The 20,137-nt window shown below is 43.3% G+C and overlaps 1 protein-coding gene across 4 annotated transcripts in view; it reads right to left on the bottom strand.

Moving 5' to 3' along the window:
* phip (pleckstrin homology domain interacting protein) overlaps positions 1-20,137 on the bottom strand; it is a 186,218-nt gene that overhangs the window by 26,303 nt on the left and 139,778 nt on the right. For all 4 annotated transcript variants that reach the window (XM_055636089.1, XM_055636087.1, XM_055636088.1 and 1 more), the window contains exons 26-30: positions 12,276-12,400; positions 10,905-10,987; positions 9,051-9,162; positions 4,942-5,003; positions 1,058-1,213 (exon numbers count right to left, since the gene is read on the bottom strand). In XM_055636089.1, the coding sequence (XP_055492064.1) occupies positions 1,058-1,213; positions 4,942-5,003; positions 9,051-9,162; positions 10,905-10,987; positions 12,276-12,400 (538 nt within the window). The remainder of the gene's footprint in view (positions 1-1,057; positions 1,214-4,941; positions 5,004-9,050; positions 9,163-10,904; positions 10,988-12,275; positions 12,401-20,137) is intronic.

The following is a 20,137-nucleotide window of genomic DNA, read 5'->3' as shown; positions in this document are numbered from 1 at the left end:
CACAAACTAGGGACAATTTACAATTATTACCAAGGCAATTAAAAGGCAAACCTGTACGTCTTTGGAGTGTGGATGGAAACCGGAGTTCCCGGAGGAAGCACACGCAGGTCATGGGGAGAATATACAAACACATACAGACCACACCTATAGTCAGGATCGAACCCGCGGGTCTCTGGTGCTGTAAGGCAGCAACTCTACCGCTGGACCACGGCACTGCACTATGTGGTGTCTGAGTGGTATGTGTTTACGATGCTGCTGCAAGGGAGATTTTCATTGTACCAACACCTCACCCTACTTGTGCATATGACAATAAACCCGACTTAACTATTTCCTTGCAATCAATTCTTCTCCCACAGACCCATCAACACCTCCCGATTTCCCCCTGCCACCTAACTAGAATAGGAGAAATTTATACCAGCCAAGCAGCATAGCTTTAGGCTGTGGGAGGAAAGGGTAGCGGCAATAAGGGTAGAGGAGAACCAGCCAAAGTCAGGTTTGAACTCAGGTAACTAGAATTGTGTGCTGCGCTACTAATTGCTGTGCCACTGTCCATTTAAACTACCCCCGTGGCTGACAGTAAAATCGGGTTGATGCATTTTACATTTCATCAAATGCAAATTCAGGTATTGACAGGGTATGACTAACTAGGGGCAGCACAGTGGCGCAGACAGTAGAGCCACTGCCCCACAGCACCAGAAACCCAGGATCGATCCTGACCTCGGATGCTGTCTGTGCAGAGTTTGTTCGTTCTCCCTGAATGACTCCCACATTCCAAAGACATGCATGTTTGTAGGTTAATTGGCTTGTGTAAATTGTCTCCAGTGTGTAGGATGCGAAAGTGGGATAACGTCGTCAAACATTATCGATTTCTGGTGCATTATCGATTTCCTGACGGATGGCATAAAGACGGCAAAATTGCTCAAGAGTTGGGTGGAGTGAAGATGGGGTTTTAGGTGAATAAGAATTGAAATGAACTTAAAAAACATGTCAAAGCTTCAATGTCAGGCATTATATTAATTTAATTATTGCGCTTTATTGCATCGTTTATTACACATACCCAGAGTTATAAGTTGACTGATCCCAGACTTAATTCTTTCACATTCTTCATTTCTCTTTTTGCTGCCCCATTCTCCTTCCTGAGGTTTGTACAGCTGGACCTTGTGCTCAGCAGCCGTCAACGGAACACTTGAGCCCGGCTCAGTGGGAAAAACAGCTGAAATCCAACAGAAATGACACACATTGAATGAATGAATTCATTGATTGATTAATGATACATTATTATCACGTGACAAACCACAGTGATATTCTTTGTTCTGCATACCCAATAGTCTCCACATAAAGGGCACCAACAAAGTTCCAGTAACACTCTCATCACTTGAGAGGAAAATCTAACCAGTTCAGATAATATCAACAACTCAAGATTTAAAAAGAACAATGAACATGTGAGTGTGTGCAGGAAGGAACTGCAGATGCTGGTTAATAGCAAAGATGGAGTAACTCAGCGGGTCAGGCTGCATCTCTGGATAAAAGGAACAGGTGACTGTTCGGGTTGGAACCCTTCATCAGTGAGTAGAGGAGGGTGGGGGAGGGTTGGAACTGGAGGTAGGAAAAGGCCAGAACAAAGGAACCATCCCTGATTTGTTCTGGCCTTTTGCTAACTCTGGTTCACCATCAATCCCCCTTATTTTCAGTCTGAAAAAGGGTTCTGACCCGAAATGCCACCCATCCTTTTTCTCCAGAGATGCTGCCTGACCCGCTTGAGTCAGCATTTTTGACTAATTACATGCGAGTGTTGTGCATCTATACAAATAAGAGGTTTGAGCAAAGAGCGAATAATTTTAAGAATTCTCCCAAGTGTGTACAGTTTTGTGTACAGAATTGTGTACAGTTTTGGTCTCCTAATTTGAGGAAGGACATCCTTGTGATTGAAGCAGTGCAGCGTAGGTTCATGAGATTAATCCCTGGGATGGTAGGACTGTCATATGAGGAAAGATTGAAAAGACTGGAGTTTAGAAGGATGAGGGGAAGGATCTTATAGAAACATATAAAATTATAAAAGGACTGGACAAGTTAGATGTAGGAAAAATGTTCCCAATGTTGGGCGAGCCCAGAACCAGGGGCCACAGTCTTAGAATAAAGGGGAGGCCATTTAAGACTGAGGTGAGGAAAAACTTTTTCATCCAGAGAGTTGTGAATTTGTGGAATTCCCTGCCACGAAGGGCAGTGGAGGCCATGTCACTGGATAGATTTAAGAGTTAGATACAGCTCTAGGGGCTAGTGGAAGTCAAGGGATATGGGGAGAAGGCAGCACGGGTTATTGATTGGGGACGATCAGTCATGATCACAATGAATGGCAGTGCTGGCTCGAAGGGCCGAATGGCCTCCTCCTGCACCTATTTTCTATGTTTCTATCCCTCAATTTATACTTTCTTTCCATTTCTTGACAGTTCTAGTATCACTCTATAAGACTTTGTTTTTCACTTTTGCTGGTATTTTATGTGATATGGGGGGGGGACCTCATTGAAATATATAGAAGAGTGGATAGAAACATATAGAATAGGTGCAGGAGCAGGCCATTCTGCCCTTCGAGGCAGCACCACCATTCAATATGGTTATGGCTGATCATCCTAAACCAGTACCCCGTTCCTGCTTTCTCCCCATTCCCTTGATTCCGTTAGCCATAAGAGCTAAATCTAACTCTCTTGCATACATCCAGTGGCAGATAATTCCACAGATTCACAACTCTCTGGGAGAAAAGGTTTTTCCTCATCTCAGTTCTAAATGGACTACCCCTTATTCTTAAACTGTGACCACTGGTTCTGGACTCCCCCAACATCGGGAATCATTTCCTGCATCTAGCCTCTCCAATGCCTTAAGAATGTTATATGTTTCTATAAGATCCCCTCTCATCCTTCTAAATTCCAGTGAATATAAGCCCAGTAAATCCATTCGTTCATCATATGTCAGTATCGCCATCCTCGGGACATTCCCGGGAATTAACCTGGTGAACCTACGCTAGGCTCCCTCAACAGCAAGAATGTCCTTCCTCAAATTAGGAGAACAAAACTGCACACAATACACTAGGTGTGGTCTCCCCTGGACCTCCTAGCTCCTCTACTCAAATCCTCTCTCAATGAAGGCCGCATGCCATTTGCTTTCTTCATGGCCTGCTGTACCTGCATGCTTACTTTCAGTGACTAATGAAAGCTTCTTTAGGTATGTGAAGAGGAAAAAATTAGTTAAGACTAAAGTTGGACCCTTGAGGACTGATTAAGGTGAATTTATTATGAGGAACAAGAATTAGCAGATGAGTTGAACAGGTACTTTGGATCTGTCTTCACGAAGGAGGACACAAGGACACCCAGGTCTCATTGCAACTCTCCTTTTCCTAATCTGACACCATTCAGATAATATTCTGCCTTCTTGTTCTTGCCACCAAAATGGATAATCTCACATTCATCCACATTATACTGGAAAGTAGGGGAGAATATGACCTGCTCAGTTGAACGGATTGTTGAAGAACAGAATTTAAATTTAAAATTGATGTTGGTGATTAATAAATATCAAGACAGCAGCAAACTTTTCCAAAAGTCAACACCTTCTCAAAGTCAACAGCTTTGGACTGTAATGTTTTTGGACTGCCCTTTATAAACGCCTTACTTCCCTCTTTCAATATTGCCTCAAGATTCACCCGGACACGGACCAGCATTAACAGCACACATTTGGACATAATATGCTTTTGGGTATTTGCTTAAACATAACATTTATGAGGTTAGAAATATTTCCTTGCAAAGCCATCTACTATTTTTCAAAGGTGTGAAAAGATTGTGACACAAGAACTTCTACACTCAGACCTCTATTTGCAGAAAGCCGAATCCACAGTCAATCTACAGGAGATAATTAAATATAACACAGATCTATTTCTTCCCATTATCTCAACTAAGGAACTAAAAGACCGGCTGCACACCCATCCCCAGGGCATCAGTGAGCCCTTTCTCTAACTGCTGAACATGGAAATAAAAGCTTTCCACTGTACGTCGGTACATGTGACAGTAATAAACTACAGCATCATTTTATGATTCCAATGATCTGTTACCAATCTACAGGCCACATTTTGACAGGTGTTCATTATTTATTCAGAACACTTTGCACAAAAAACTCTAACTCCAGCTACATTTTATACAGGAGTCCCAATTGACCTTCATTTCCTTGTTTACTTATCTCCAAAAGATTGCAATGGCATTTTCATAATCATATTATAAAACAGTGACACCTTTAATTCAAATGTTAAGAAATATTATTTCTCAATTTTTTATCATTCTCTTTACATAGGAATGGTTATAAAATGTGGAAAACATCAAATAGAATGTCTACCCTGAGCATAATTGTTTCTATAACAGCGATTCCAGTGAAATTCGTAAGATGCTTTGCACATCATATCAACTTCAATCAAAAGCTATGGTTAAGTATGACCTGTATGCAATATTGAGAGTTTAAGAAGGAACTGCAGATGCTGGAAAATCGAAGGTAGACAAAAATGCTGGAGAAACTCAGCAGATGCAGCAGCATCTATGGAGCGAAGGAAATAGGCAACGTTTCGGACCGAAACGTCGCCTATTTCCTTCGCTCCATAGATGCTGCTGCACCCGGTGAGTTTCTCCAGCATTTTTGTGTACCTGCAATATTGAGTGGGTCTGTGGCTTTTGCTTTGATTCAATAAGCATAAAGTTTCAATTCAGATTCAATTTGCATTCAGAGAACAAAATAGATGCATACAAAGATAAAACAAACAAAAAAATATTTTGCACTATTTTGGCCACAAAACAAAACTTACCTGTCACTTCCATTATCAGCAGATTCAGTACCTAACATGTTAAAGACTAGAAGCTGCACTTTAAGGAAAAGTACACTTTCTCTCTTTTATGTTTTCTTTGTACATACCATGAGGTGGTATCACTTCCATATCCCAAGGACTCATCTTCTCAGTGTCACCATTATCCCAGCTGGAAGTAGAAAGACAAATACATGCCTCTAGAGCCTGCTATGACATTCACAGATCCTCGAGTCAGATTGGATATCAATTACATGTATATTTTTCCTTTGAAACAGATGTGGCTTTTTAGAAAGTACATGTCATCAGTTCTCAACAGATAACTTTTGAATTTATAAATGCTATCTGGAGAAAAGGACTTTAAGGGGAAAATGTTGTGACAGTCTGAAGAAGGGTCTCGACCTGAAACATCACCCATCCGTGTTCTCCAGAAATACTGCCTGATCTGCTGAGTTACTCCAGCACTTGTGTCCTTAACATACTACACTGCTAATAAAAATGAAAAAGACTGGACATATTCTGTAGTTCAGGGAGCATTCATACCAAAGGTCAAAGACCCTTTATTATTAGCATTTGTAAGGACAACATCCCTTTTTCTGAGTGTCTCCATCTCTGTCTCATTTGTTCTTGAGATAAGGGTTTTCACTCTGAGATGTCCTCCTTTTTCAGGAAACAGGGGTCCCCCCCCTCCCCAACTCCTCATTGTTGTTGCCGTTGTCCTCACCTGCATCTACGATCGTTTCGAAGAACACCTCCGCTCTGTCCGTCTTAACTTACCAGATCTCCCGGTTGCTCAGCATTTCAACTCCCCCTCCCATTCCCAAACTGACCTGGGCCTCCTCCATTGCCAGAGGGAGGCCCAGCGCAAAATGGAGGAACAGCGCCTCATATTTTGCTTGGGTAGTTTACACCCCAGTGGTATGAACATTGACTTCTCTACCTTCAAATAGCCCTTGCTTTCCCTCTCTATCCCCTCCCCCTCTCAGTTCTTCCCCCCCCTGTCTCCGACCACATTCTATCCCCGCCAGACATCAGTCTGAAGAAGGGTCCCAACCGAAACCACCCATTCTATCCAGAGATGTCCTGTCCCGCTGAGTTACTCCATTTTGTGTCCTTCGACATCAGTTCTGCTTTCCCCCACTTTAGGGTCCCCAGACCCCCTTGGTCGTTAAACTGTACACCAGCTCTCCCCTTATTACCTTTCTCTGATGCAGGGTCTTGATCCAGAGTTTTGCATCTACTGCCTGGCCCGCTGAGTTTCCTGCAGCCATTTGTGTCCATATCTTCTCCAGTTTAAAATAAATCTATCATTAGAGGTAAAGGAAAGAACTGCAGATGCTGGTTTAAATCGAAGGTAGACACAAAATGCTGGAGCAGCTCAGCGGGACAGGCAGCATCGCTGGAGAGAAGGAACGGGTGACGTTTTGGTCGAGACCCTTCTTCAGACTTAGGTCCGAAGAAGGGTTTTGATCCGAAACGTCATCCATTCCTTCACTCAAAGGTAAGGAAATGGATAAAGGACAACCAACAATGGATAACAGTTCGAGGAGGAATTTCAATTAAACAATTATATAGCAGGAGCCCCCAAATGATTTGTTGCCACAATAATTCATAATTAATAAACAGGATTAGGAGTAAAACTACATTTGCGTGACTCTGATGGTAAATTGAGATTGGAAATGTAAGAACTACAGATCATGCTGGTGGTAAGAGAAGGGAAACGGGTTGCTACTGCTGAACTTCAGATGGGCTAAATTTGGAAATGTGCATTGTTAAAGATAGATCAATTTCAGTGTGTGTAGTTTAAGAGAATTATACGTTCGAAACAATATCAGGAGAAATGGTGAAAGAACGATCCTAGAGTGGCAAAGATCAGTGAACATACAAATTTGATGGGCAAGTCTGATGAACCAACTGGTCTCTGAAACCTGGATAAATTAGTATGGATGGATGGCCTGGGTAGCGTTGATGTGGAGAGGATGTGTCCACTAGTGGGAGAGTACAAGACCGGAGATCATAGCCTCAGAATTAATGAACGTTCCTTTAGGAAGCAGATGAGGAGGTGTTTCTTTAGTCAGAGGGTGGTGAATCTGTGGAATTCATTGCCACAGAAGGTTGTGGAGGACAAGTCACTGGATATTTTTAAGGCAGAGATAGATGGATTCTTGATCAGAAGAGGTGTCAGAGGTTATGGGGAGAAGGCAGGAGAATGGGGTTAAGAGGGAAATATAGAATAGCCATGATTGAATGGCAGAATAAATGGGCCGAATGGCCTAATTCTGCTCCTATCATATGAACTTATCATGAAGCGAATCTTGGAGCAATAGAGGATTCAACACAGCTTTATACTGGGATAATCATCTCCCATAATCACCATCCATTCACTTTTTATACTTTCCCTCTTGGATCTAAATTTTAACTAAGGGATAGGTTATACAGGCATTTAGACGGACAAGGGCTGATTAGGGATAGTCAGCATGGGTCTGTACAAGGGAGGACGTGCCTCACAGATTTGATTGAGTTTTGTTTTAAGACTTTGAAAATGTTGATGAGGGCAGAGCTGTGGTTGCTGTATACATGGATTTCAGTAAGGCATTCGACAACGTTCTGCATGGTAGGCTGCTCTGGAAGGTTAGATCGCATAGGATCCAAGGAGAGATAGCTGAATGGATAGAAAATTGGCTTCATGGAAGGAAACAGAGGGTGATGGTGGAAGGTTGCTTCTGACTGGAAACCTGTGACTAGTGGTGTGCCTCAGGTTTCGGTGCTGGGACCGTTAATGCTTGTCATCTACATTAATGATTTGGATGAGAACATACATGACAAGATTAGCAAGTTTGCTGATGCTATAAAAGTGAGTGGTTTTGCAGATAGTGAAGATGGTTGTGAAAAATTGCAGCAGAATCCTGATCGACTGGCCAGGTGGGATGAGGAATGGTTGATGGAATTTAATGCAGAAAAATGTGAGGTGTTGCATTTTCAGAAGTCTAACCTGGGCGGGAACTACACAGTAAATGGTAGGTCGCTGTGGAGTGTTGTTGGGCAGATGGATCTAGGAGTGCAGGTGCAAGATTCCTTGAAGGTGAGTCGCAGGTAGATAAGGTGGTCAAAAAGGCTTTTGGTACATTGGTCATCATCTGTCAGAGTAGTGAGTATAGAAGTTGTGAGGTCATGTTGCAGTTATATAAGACGTTGGTAAGACTGCATTTAGAGTAAAGGGTTCAGTTCTGGACACCATATTATAGGAAATATGTCAAGCTGGAAAGGGTACAGAGAAGATTTATGAGGATGTTACCAAGACGAGAGGGTGTGAGCTACAGTGAGAGGTTGAGTAGGCTGGGACTCTATTCCCTGGAGCGCAGGAGGATGTGGGGTGATCTTGTAAAGGTGTATAAAATCATGAGGGGAATAGATCGGGTAGATGCACAGTCTCTTGCCCAGAGTAGGTGAATCGAGGACCAGAGGACATAGATTTAAGGTGAAGGGGACAAGATTTAATCGGAATCTGAGGGGTAACTATTTCACAGAAGGGTGGTAGGTGAATGGAACAAGCTGCCAGAGGAAGTAGTTGGGATGGGGACTAGTCCAACGTTTAAGAAACAGTTGGACAGGTACATGGATAGAACCGGTTTGGAGGGATATGGGGGTGGGAGATTGCAACCCTGTTTCGACTAATGCAATCGACCTGGTGTACATAATCAAATAAGATCAAATAGAACAAGTTGTCCTACAACTTTAGGCTGTGCATGCCATACACAAGAAGAAGAGGGATATGGACCAAATACAGCCAGGTGGGACTAGTGTAGCTGGGACATTTTGACCGGTATGGGCGGGTTGAGCCAAAGTGCCTGTTTCCACACTGTTTCACTCTAAGAGACCTTTGGGAAAGACTTAAATATCTATTTCACCTTACATACCCAAAAAAATCTGCAAAGCCACTACTTTGCGTTTTAGCGGCAATATTAAACGTCCCCGATTTATGAATTAGTTCTTGGAATGAACTCCATGGAGACTTTGGATTCACTCACAAAGACATTTGATGGGAATTATTCAAGGAATAGTTGGAAGCTATTGTTGTAACAGACATTATTGTGGTATGGAAGAGAAGATCCTTTATAGGCCAAATGCATTTGAATTTTTATATAACTTTATGACTTTACTATTTCATGTCAAAGATGATTTATGTTTAGCATACAGTGCGCTGCACTGGCTATCTTACCATACGTTGTAACACTGAAAGAGACTGTCAGGATACTCAGGCTGTAAAGGCTCTTGGCTTTCAATTGTCCCGAACCACCAAGCATCATCGATCACCGACCGAAACCGATCACCTATTACAGTGAGAAATCAGTTCAGTTTAGTGTATTGTCACTTGTACCGAGGTACAGTGAAAAGCTTTTGTTGCTTGCTAACCAGTCAGCGGAAAGACAATACATGATTGTAATCAAGGCAGACACGATAAGGGAATAACGTTTAGTGCCAGGGAAAGCCAGTAATGTCCGAGGGTCAAAGATCAAAGATAGTCCGAAGGTCACCAACATGGTCGATAATAATTCAGGGTTGTTCTCTGGTTAGGGTAGGATGATTCAGTTGCCTGATAACGGCTAGGAGAAAACTGTCCCTGAATCTGGGTGTTTGCGCATTTTCACACTTCTATACCTATTGTCCAATCGGAGAGAGAAGAAGAGGGAGTGGCCAGGGTGCGACTCGTCCATGATTATGCTGCTGGCCTTGCCCGGGCAGCGTGTATGTATTCATATATTGAAATGTATTCAATATTCTGTTGTCAAATCTCAGCCTAGCAACTCTACTAACATAAATACAAAAGATACAAGAGTCACACAAAGAATATTTTGCAATCCTCTGCTAAGTCTCATATTTCAGTCACAATATCATTCAACCGTACAAAATGTGGTCAGTCTTACTGGCTTAATAGCATACCATCTAAATTTCATGAAGAATATTTAAGTCCAACAGTGCAACCAGTTGTGAAATATTAATTGCAGGAATGATGAATATCCCATTGCATTCTTCGCTGTGTGAGAGAATGCAGGCATAACAATAATGTATCCAATGCATGTGTTGGATGGACATCGCAAGAAATAAGCCATCACATGCAGGCAGAGGAGATTAGTTTAACTTGGCATCATGATCAGTATGGACACTGGGGGCCGAAGGGCCTGTTCCTGTGCTGTACTGTTCTATGGTCTAACACTTTTGGATGTGATTTGCTGCTGTCAACTTTAGTCGCAGTGGGTAATGATCAGAGAGGGTCTATCTTGAGTTTTCAGCTCACACTCGGGAGCACTGACATGGTGTTGGAGGGGGAGGGGGCATGGGTGAGATATCGAAGGGTCAGATGATAGATGACAGACTGGGTGATGAATTGTGCCAAGGAGCCGAACGGAATAAAAGGTAACCTCGAGGCTTCACTGACAGGAATCTCAATCTGGCTCCATCAATGTACAGCTAAGGTCGTGCCCAGTGTTACATGGCTTCATTTCCTTCACATTGCATGAAATGGAGCTTTACAAGGTTGTGCGATATTATCCCACATGTACACTGCCACTAGTATTGTTTAGGTGAACAACCAGAGCAGTGTACTGTAATTCAATTTGAAATGGTCCCAAATTACTCTCCACTCTGGAGGGAAAAGAAAACCAATTTTCAAGTTGCATGGTAATGAAAAAATACAGCTGTGTGTTCAGATTTCTAGGCACATTTCATTGCTTTATATTGACTGTACAAAGTACTACATGATTCGCAAACACGGTATCACAGCAGTAGAGTTGCTGCCTTACAGTGCCAGAGGCCCAGGTTCAATCCTGACTATGGATGCTGTCCTTACGGAGTTTGTACTTTCTCCCCGTGACCTGTATGGGTTTTCTCAGCATGCCCCGGTTTCCTCACACACTCCAAAGACGTACAGGTTTGTAGATGAATTGGCTTGGTATAATTGTAAATTGTCCCTCGTGTGAGTAGCATACTGCTAGTGGGCCGAATGGCATGTTTTCGCACTGTATTACAAAACTAAACTAAACTGCGGGTAACGGCACGATTTGCCTTGACGCACCAATTTTCCATCGTCGAGTCTTTGTGTCATCAAATTGCTGTCTGAGTACAAGAAAATCGATAACATCTGGCATATCATGATACCTGCAGTCAACATAAAAGTATATAATTAAAAGAAAAATCCATACTTTTTTTTACACCAATACAAAGAAAATTCAAATATGTTTGAAAATGTTTAAAATGCTAGAAATACATTTTGATAAGTAACTGGTCTATGGCATTAAAGGTTATTGTAAGTCTTGAAACTTTTCTTATATTATTTATCTATATAACTCTAAAACTCTGATCTTGCATGCGTGTATATGTGCGTGTGTTTACATCTTCGCGAAAAAACTACGCGGTAACTAATAACATTTTTACATATTCCGGTTGACATTTTGCCCGTCGAGTCCAAGAGCACCTTATCTGTACATTTCATGCTTTATTTCTCGACATTACTGAAAATGTTTAAAAATATCAAAAGACTTTGAATTTAAACGACGAACTATCGCTGATGATGTCACAATGGGTCTGTTCGGTGCCGTCTCACACACAGAAGCTTCCTCGCACTTCGAGTGACGTCACCCCCCCACATTATTCAAAATACGCCGCCGGTGGAAGCAAGAACGTGCCCAGAGATGGAGAAATTGGGCTGAAGGGCCTGTTTCCATACTGTGATATTCTATGTCAGCTTCTAGGATCCCTGGACAAGTAAATATTCCAACTGGGTTTGGATGGGAATCCAAATTTAACACAGAATTAAGGCATTCTAAGGGCATTCAAAATATCTGGATCTCATTTTGTATATGAAATATTGAGAGACCTAGATAAGGTAGACTGTCAGAACCTGTCTCCCAGTGTGGAAATAAAAATAATAGAAGGCATAAGTTTAAGGTAAGAAAGGCAAAGTTTAAAAGATATTGCGGAGTAAGCATTCAACAAAGAGGTTGGTGGATGTCTGGAAAATGCTGCCAGAAGTGCCAAGGAAGAAGATACAATAGTGGCATTTAAAGGGCTATTAGATAGACATATGTGTATGTAGGGCATGGAGGGATGGATCATGTGAAGGCAGATGAGATTACTTTATCTTGGCATCATGTTTGGCACAGACACTGTGGGCAGAAAGGCCTGTTCCTCTGTTGTACTTTCCTGTTCGATGCTCATGTTAGAGCAATCATGGGCCAATATACATTTCCCATGTTATAATCAGTGCCAGCACATCACCTGAGTCTGAAATCATTTGTTTCCATCCACTGTACATTTAAGCCCACAAGGATAAAAGCATATTTTGTTGGAATTCTTTTTCGTGGCTCCATCAATGACAATGACAAATACAAACATCCATTGAGAAAAGGTCCAATGATTACATTTTATGAAAACAAATGCCTCTTACTTCATAGAAAATGACCCTCCTGTCAGTTTGCCAGTGTCTGGATCGAGGAATGCCAGTTTGATGCAGCACAGAGATGGAGGTCCCACTTCATATTTGATCCCAACAATTTTCACTAGCTCTTGCTCCTGATAAAAGTATAAAAAATATTCCAAGTTGTACCTGTCATTAATCTGGTTGTGTTTAGATCTTGAATGAGTACAGGTAATTTTAACATCACCAGAGCAAGTATTTTGTGAACCAAGCATTGGAAGGCACTCTAAATCCTTTCAAGGAAAAGAAAACCAATCATTACACAAGTAGTTGCCTTTTCAATGATTGGAACCGGCAATATACCAAAATCCAATTATAGTGCCCTCCATAAGGTTTGGGACAAAGACCCAACATTTAATTATTTGCCTCTGTACTCCATAATAGTAAGATTAAACGAGAACTTACCAGTTTGAAGTTTGATCTGTATTTTATGAGGAGTTACGATGAGGGATTTCGTGAAGAACCCGCTTACAACGCATGCGTGTCATTCTTCAAAGCAGCGGTGTGAGGTCACAGGAACCTATAATGATCTAACATAGTAAGATTATCAAAGATATACCAGTTTGTGATATGATCATTAGAGGGTGGGAGCGGAGGGCACGAAATCCCTCATCGTAACTCCTCATAAAATACAGATCAAACTTCAAACTGGTAAGTTCTCGTTTAATCTTACTATTTTACTTCGGAGTCACGTGAGTGACTTCGTGAAGATTTCAAAGCTCTGTGACCTCATGCCGTGGAACGAGTCCATGCTTCACAACTGCCTTGGCTATTGGGAGAGAGCATAATTAGTAAGTTTAAAAACACACTTATACAAAAAGTTGTGTGGTATAACGAAAAAATATATACATTTTTTACATGGAGAATCATAGCCCTGTAACCTTTCGGGCAAATTATATTGAACGTAAAATGTTTTCTGAATACAATGATGGCTCCAAAAAATAACTGGTTTATTATAAAACCTGTGGAAAACCCTTTATGGATGACCATCCTGCGATTCTGAGGATTTGGTCTGTGGGTACCTGTACAATTTTTTCTCCGGATGTTGCTGCAGCCCTAGTGGAATGAGAGTTAAAAACATTAGTGTCTATTCCTGCCATCTTTAGGACATATTTTAGCCACCTTGATATAGTTTGAGTCGTGACCCTTTCATGCGGTTTCTTGAAAGAGATAAACAACGCCATTCTCCGACCTCGAATGCTCTTAGTATATTCTATGTATTGTTAGATGTGTCTTGCTATACACAGTCGTTTGTCATATGGGTATACCATAAATTCAAACACTTGACCCGATGAACCTGGTCTGTTTTCTTTTATTAAACCCTGTATGACAAACACCAGTTTCTCGGGTGAGATGATCAGGGAGTCCAGGCTCAGCTTGCTTAATGGCTGGACTCGTTGTGCAGTAAATAACACCATGAGCATAACCATCTTCCTGGTCCGTTGCTGAAGTGACAATGCTGTTATGAGCTACAAGCTCCTCAGCATGTTGAGAAACGACACCCATGTCCCAGATTTCGGAGTACCTGGTTTTCTTACCAGGGGTGCGTTCCCACCGCGTGCCGCTCCGTTCCTTGTGATAGGTAATTGGAGAGTGCACTTGTGGCACTATTGATGGCACTGTAGCTCCATTGATTATCATAATGGAGGCTTGTTAAAATTCCAATACGGCCAGAATGTTCTTGGCCTTTTGGTCGAGGTTGTTGTCCAAGCAGTATATGCCCCATTTCTTGATGTGTCCAAGGTACTGCTTCCGTGTTGACAGTCTTAGTACAGATGAGATGAGATTCATCGTCCTGTCTGACAGCCCAATGCCGTGTAGTGGGTCTTTTAGACTCTACAAATCAATAAATCCATAGTCTTATGGCATGGATGACTGCCTCCAGTCACTGGATAAATAAATAATTTTTGGCTATGTTCATTAGGGAACATGGTTCTAACACCATCCCCTGTATGACCGAATACCATGATTTAGTAGGCCAGTCGGGTACTCTGAGAGTTCCAGATGCCGAGTGTAGTTGAATTATCCCTAGTACCCCATTGATGGGGCCGAACGGGGGAAATACATCACCCTATGGCTTTGTTTACATAACAATGCCAAGCTGGTTTTAGAATTTTAGTAAATAATATTGGGGCTGATGATTGCCCCTTTTGTAAGCTCTATATTACCAAAGTTCCTCTTTTGAGTCAATGCCTGCCATATAGAAAACCCAGCTGACACTAATTCTTTATCAGTAATAAGAGTATCCATCTTAAAATGAATATCTTGAACGAATGTGTTTAGGGTTGAAAATCAATGATAATCCTGCAACCCCACTCCATTTTATTTTTAATAAATATGTTTGATACAAATTCTAATGTTCCATGAAAAGTATGCTCAATCACACCTTTTGTGTACAATTTTTGTAGCACCATGTGGGTTTTTAGATTGTTTGGTTTATGCAAGTACAAAATGCCCTTCTGGTGTATGTTGTACTGTGGTTATTGGGATGAGTAAATCCTATCAGATAACCCTAAATACTGCTGAGATTATATGAATCTGTAGTGATTATATACCATACCTGACTGTAGTGTTGCAAACCTCCCCTCCCCCACCATTGTAGGTCCCTTTTTAACAGAAAAACCACCCCCACCTACCTCCATGGTTACCGGTGGTTGTGTTATTTCCTTGGTTTTTTGAAAAGGAGGTTCTGGTTTGATATCTCTTGTTCGGGGTTGTGTGGGAGGTTGAGGCTTCCGCATCTTCCCGGGTGGCCACCCTGGCCATACCCTAACAAAGGATCCTGTGGGTTATATGGATTTCTGGCACTGCCACTGGTATGAGCCACATTTTTTATGGCCTTGCCTGTGGCTGGTATCATGCTCCAAAATAGGCCCTTGTGCTGGCCTTGATGAGCCCCAGTGTCTTGGCTTCGTCCACACATGGCTCTTTGTTTGCAAATGGTAGCATTTTTGGGGTCCCAGTGCTGGCTGAATGGCAGCCTTCCACGTGTAGTTCCGGTCATATTGCATCTTACTAAACCGAGCTAGTGCGTCTTGATGGTCTTTGGTTACCTACGTTTTAGTCCAGGGTGCGGGTGTATGCTATGATGCCTTCCGTCAATTCCTTTAAGGTTCTCTGGATCTTGAGGTCCTGGTTCCTGATGTTCGTCCCCATATGCTGCCAAATGCATTGGTTTACACTGGGCACCTGTAATGCCTCACCGTTGCCAGGTGGCAGATGTCTGGCCAGTCTCTGTAAATATTTCTTGTTGGCGTTTGTGGCCAGACATATAGTAATACTATTGCCATCCTGGATCCAAGTCTACCCATGTTTGACTTGGTTAAAGTAATCAGCCACCATGTCCAGCAGAGTCCCTGCCGTGTTAGGATCATGGGATGCTGTATTACCAGGCTCTGGCCCATCAGGGTCCTGCCTACTCTTTTTTATAGAGTTAGAGATCTCTAGGGTCCCGCACGGGGTACCCATGTGGGGCTTAACTGCTGCCCACTTGTCTTTTGTTCTGCGGACCCCTCTTGCAGGTCAGCCCAGAACTGACCCACAGTGCTCCCCTCTGATGGGGTAGAAGCATTGTGCAGCCCTCAAAGAGGTACTGCTGTGGGTTTATCACGTTGGAGCAAGGCTCCATACACCGCTTCTTCCTGCTCCAGCGCTCTCGGGCGCTGGTTGCCGGCGGTTATGCAAAGTCGGACCCTTCTGAGTCCACGACCTTGTTTGTTTTGTGTCTAGCCTACCGCTCGGCCGCATGGCTCTGGCCCGAGCGGGGCCGACATCGGGCACAGCTGATCCCACTATGGTTGATCCAAGTGCCGCTGGCTGCTGCTGGCTGCCCGCTGTTCCACGGTCCTCCTTCTTCAGCTTTGTCCTTCCTTCCGTGGAGTGGATATGGCCGGTGTGGAGGACACCTGGAGCTGATTCCATCTATTCCATTTCTTTAACCCGGCTCCAACGCTCTCAGTGCTCCTGGCTGCTCGTTTATCTCAGACCCCTGGGACCGACCCCCATACTGACGGTACTGGTCCCTTGCGGTCGTTGCAGCCGGTCAACCCCACTCTAATGCCCTCAGTACTGGGCACTCCTACTTATATGGTCCTTAGATAAGGGACATCTAAAATATTAAAGCTGATAATAACAGCCAATATAGTTGATCTTAGTCAAAAAGGCCCAAGAAGCGATATCTGTAACTAAAAAACCCGCTGGGACCGACCCCGTTACTCACATTACTGGTCCCTCACGGTGGATTGCAGCCAGTCAACTGCACTGCAATGTCCTTGGCCTCGGCGCTGGCCGTTAGCGCTGCTTCAAGCCAGAATCGCTTCCAAAGCGAGATTGGCATACTGCCCCAGAAATGAATTTGCCCCCTGTTGCGGGAGCAAAGTCGGGCACAGGTGTTTTCCCCTCCGGGAGTCGACGTGCCTTTGCTGCTCCTGCCTTTGTCGGCTGCCGCTGCTGCACCTGCCGCTGCCGCTGCTCCTGCCCTAGCTGGCTGCCGTTGCTGTACTCCTGCCGGCTGCCTGCACTCCGCGGTCTTTCTGCAGCCGACATGGACCCCGTCCATGTCTACACCTAAAGGGTAAGTGGAAGGAAAACGCAGAGTCTCTTACCTGCTGTTTCCCGACTTTTTAATTTCACCCCTGGTGAACGTCGTTCCCTCCGTGTCGGGTTCGAGCCGCTCGGACCGACCCTGTTTACGGGGCTGGTCCTTCTCCGCTAATTTTAAAAAGTGCCAGAGCCCTAATACAACCCACTGTTTTGTGGGTTGTTGGCTCTGTTTTTCCCTGCACCCCGTATGGGGTGAAGTCGGCACTCGCTCCCGTTATGGGAGACAGTCGTGCCGACTTCCGTTGCTGGCTGACTGCTGCTGTACAGCGGCAGCTCGTCAGCCTTCCTGGAAAAGAAGAAGAAAGGTAAGGAATTTTCTTACCTGTTCCACAGCCCCAGGCCCATGTAGCGTCGGTCTTTGGGGCTGTGTCGGCTCCGGAGTGCTCCCTTGTTGGTATTTCCTTCCCGGAGCTGAAGTCGCACGAACTCCCGCTAAGGGAGACTGTCGTGCCACCGGCCGTTAGCTGGCTGCCTGCTGCTTGCAGACTTCTCCCCCGCCAGCTTCCAACAGCCTTCTGTAGAAAAAAGGTAAGTAAAGAACGATGTTCACTTACCTTACTGTTGCAGGTTCGAAAACCCCGCCGTTTGGGAGGAACGTCCTTCCTCCCGACAATGACGAGTTGCAATGCGTTAGCGTAATGACACGCATGCGTTGTAAGCGGGTTCTTCACGAAGTCACTCACGTGACTCCGAAGTAAAATTTGGGATTTGTAATAGAAAAAAATCACATGTGGTTAAAGTGCACATTGTAAGTCTAATAAAGGCCATTTATATACATTTTGGTTTTACCATGTAGAAATTATAGCAGTGTTTATACATAGTCCCTCTGCTATAATTTTTAAAGTTACAGTATGACTTTTTATATCCTTGCATGCCCAGGCCATAAAACCCCCACCACCGTGTTTCACAGATGAGGTGGTATGCTTTGGATCTTGGGCAGTTCCTTGTCTCCTCCATACTTTGCTCTTGCCATCACTCTGATATAAGTTAATCTTCATCTCATCTGTCCACAAGACCTTTTTCCAGAACTGTGGTTGCTCTTTTAAGTACTTCTTGGCAAACTGTAACCTGGCCGTCCTATTTTTGCGGCTAACCAGTGGTTTGCACCTTGCAGTGTAGCCTCTGTATTTCTGTTGATGAAGTCTTCTGCAGACAGTGGTCATTGACAAATCCACACCTGACTCCTGAAGAGTGTTTCTGATCTGTCAGACAGATGCTTGGGGATTTTTCTTTATTATAGAGAGAATTCTACTGTCATCAGCTGTGGAGGTTTTCCTTGGCCTGCCAGTCCTTTTGTGATTAGTAAGCTCACCAGTGTTCTCTTTCTTCTTAATGATGTTCCAACAGTTGATTTTGGTAAGCCTAAGGTTTGGCTGATGTCTCTAACACTTTTATTCTTGTTTCTCAGTCTCATAATGGCTTTTTTGACTTTCATTGGCACAACTTTGGTCCTCATGTTGATAAACAGCAATAAAAGTTTCCAAAGGTGATGGAAAGACTGGAGGAAAGACTAGGTGCTGAGAGCTCTCATATACCTGCACGAAGGAGGCAATTAAACACACTTGAGCAATTACAAACTCCCGTGAAGCCATGTGTCCCAAACATTATGGTGCCCTGAAATGGGGGCACAATGTATAAACACAGCTGTAATTTCTACATGGTGAAATCAAAATGTATAAAAATACCCTTTAATAAAATCTGACAATGTGCACTTTAACCACGTGTGGTTTTATCTATTACAAATCTCAAATTGTGTAGTACAGAGGCAAATAAATAAATGATGGGTCTTTGTCCCAAACATTATGGAGGGCCCTGTATATTGGATTTAAGAGTCTCCAGGAAATGTCCAACGAGAAATCCTCAAATGTAAATCAATTGCGTGTCCAATAAGGCACGAACCCTCTGCCCCAACCTTGTCACTGTCAGAGGTTCACGTGCATCTCCTCTAACCTCATCTCCTGCACCCGCTGTTCCCTTTACATCAGCGAGACCAACTACAAACTTGGCGACCGTTTCGCTGAACACTTGCGCTTGGTTCGCCATGGCCTACTGCAGGTGCTCCCAGCCTGGGGTAAATGTACCCCCAGGGGGTAGATCTCACCTACCCAGGGGGTAAATTTGTTCATTCTGGATTTGTACATATTTTTTCTCATTGACTGACTGTGTTTGGTTTTGGTATATCTGTTCATCATTAGTTGTTCATAATAAGTGAAATAACATTATGTTATGTGCTATTAAAGTTGCCGGGGTAAACGGGACGTAAAAGGTTGGGAACACGTTAACTACTGGATCTCTCGGTTGTTAACCATTTTAATTCCCCTTCTCATTCCCACGATGACCTTTCTGTCCTGGGCTTCCTCCATTGTCAGAGTGAGGCCACATACAAACTGGAGGAACTGCTCCTCATATTATACGTTGGCAGCTTGCAAACCAGGGTATGAACTTTGAATTCTCCAATGTTAGGTAACTAACCTAAACCCCCTCCCCCACTTGTTCCACATAGATGTGCACCCATTTCTCCTCTTCCCTTATATTCCTACCTCTGGAGTCAAAGTTTGCACTTCAAGATTCAAGATTCAAGAGAGTTTATTGTCATGTGTCCCAGATAAGACAATGAAATTCTTGCTTTGTTTCAGCACAATAGAATATGATAGGCGTGAATACAGAACAGATCAGTGTGTCCATATACCATTATATAAAGGTACACAAAAATGCTGGAGAAACTCAGCGGGTGCAGCAGCATGTATGGAGCGAAGGAGTTAGGCAACGTTTCGGAACGAGACCCTTCCTCAGACTAAACTGGGTGCAAGAGCCCAGTCTGAGGAAGGGTTTCGGCCCGAAACATTGCCCATCTTCTTCGCTCCATAGATGCTGCTGCACCCGCTGCGTTTCTCCAGCATTTTTGTGTACCTTTGATTTTCCAGCATCTGCAGTTCCTTCTTAAATACCATTATATAAATATATACACATATGAATAAATAAACAGATAATTGGAGAGAGTACAGATTTTCATCAGTTCGGAGCAGAATAAGGCCATTTGGCCCATCGAATCTATTCCGCCATTCAATCATGTCTGATCCATCTTCCCCTCTCAACCCCATTCTCGTGCCTTCTCTCCACAACCTCCGACACACTTTGTGGGGAAATGGTGAAAACTTGTAAAAATAGTTAATCACAAGTCATTCCCTCAGATCCATCAGCAAGAGTTGAAGCATAGAAACGTAAAAACA

The sequence above is a fragment of the Leucoraja erinacea genome, chromosome 5, assembly GCF_028641065.1.
Source record: "Leucoraja erinacea ecotype New England chromosome 5, Leri_hhj_1, whole genome shotgun sequence".
NCBI classification, from domain to species: Eukaryota; Metazoa; Chordata; class Chondrichthyes; order Rajiformes; family Rajidae; genus Leucoraja; species Leucoraja erinaceus.
Note: the sequence above shows the minus strand (reverse complement) of the source record. Positions and strands in the feature narration are given on the sequence as shown.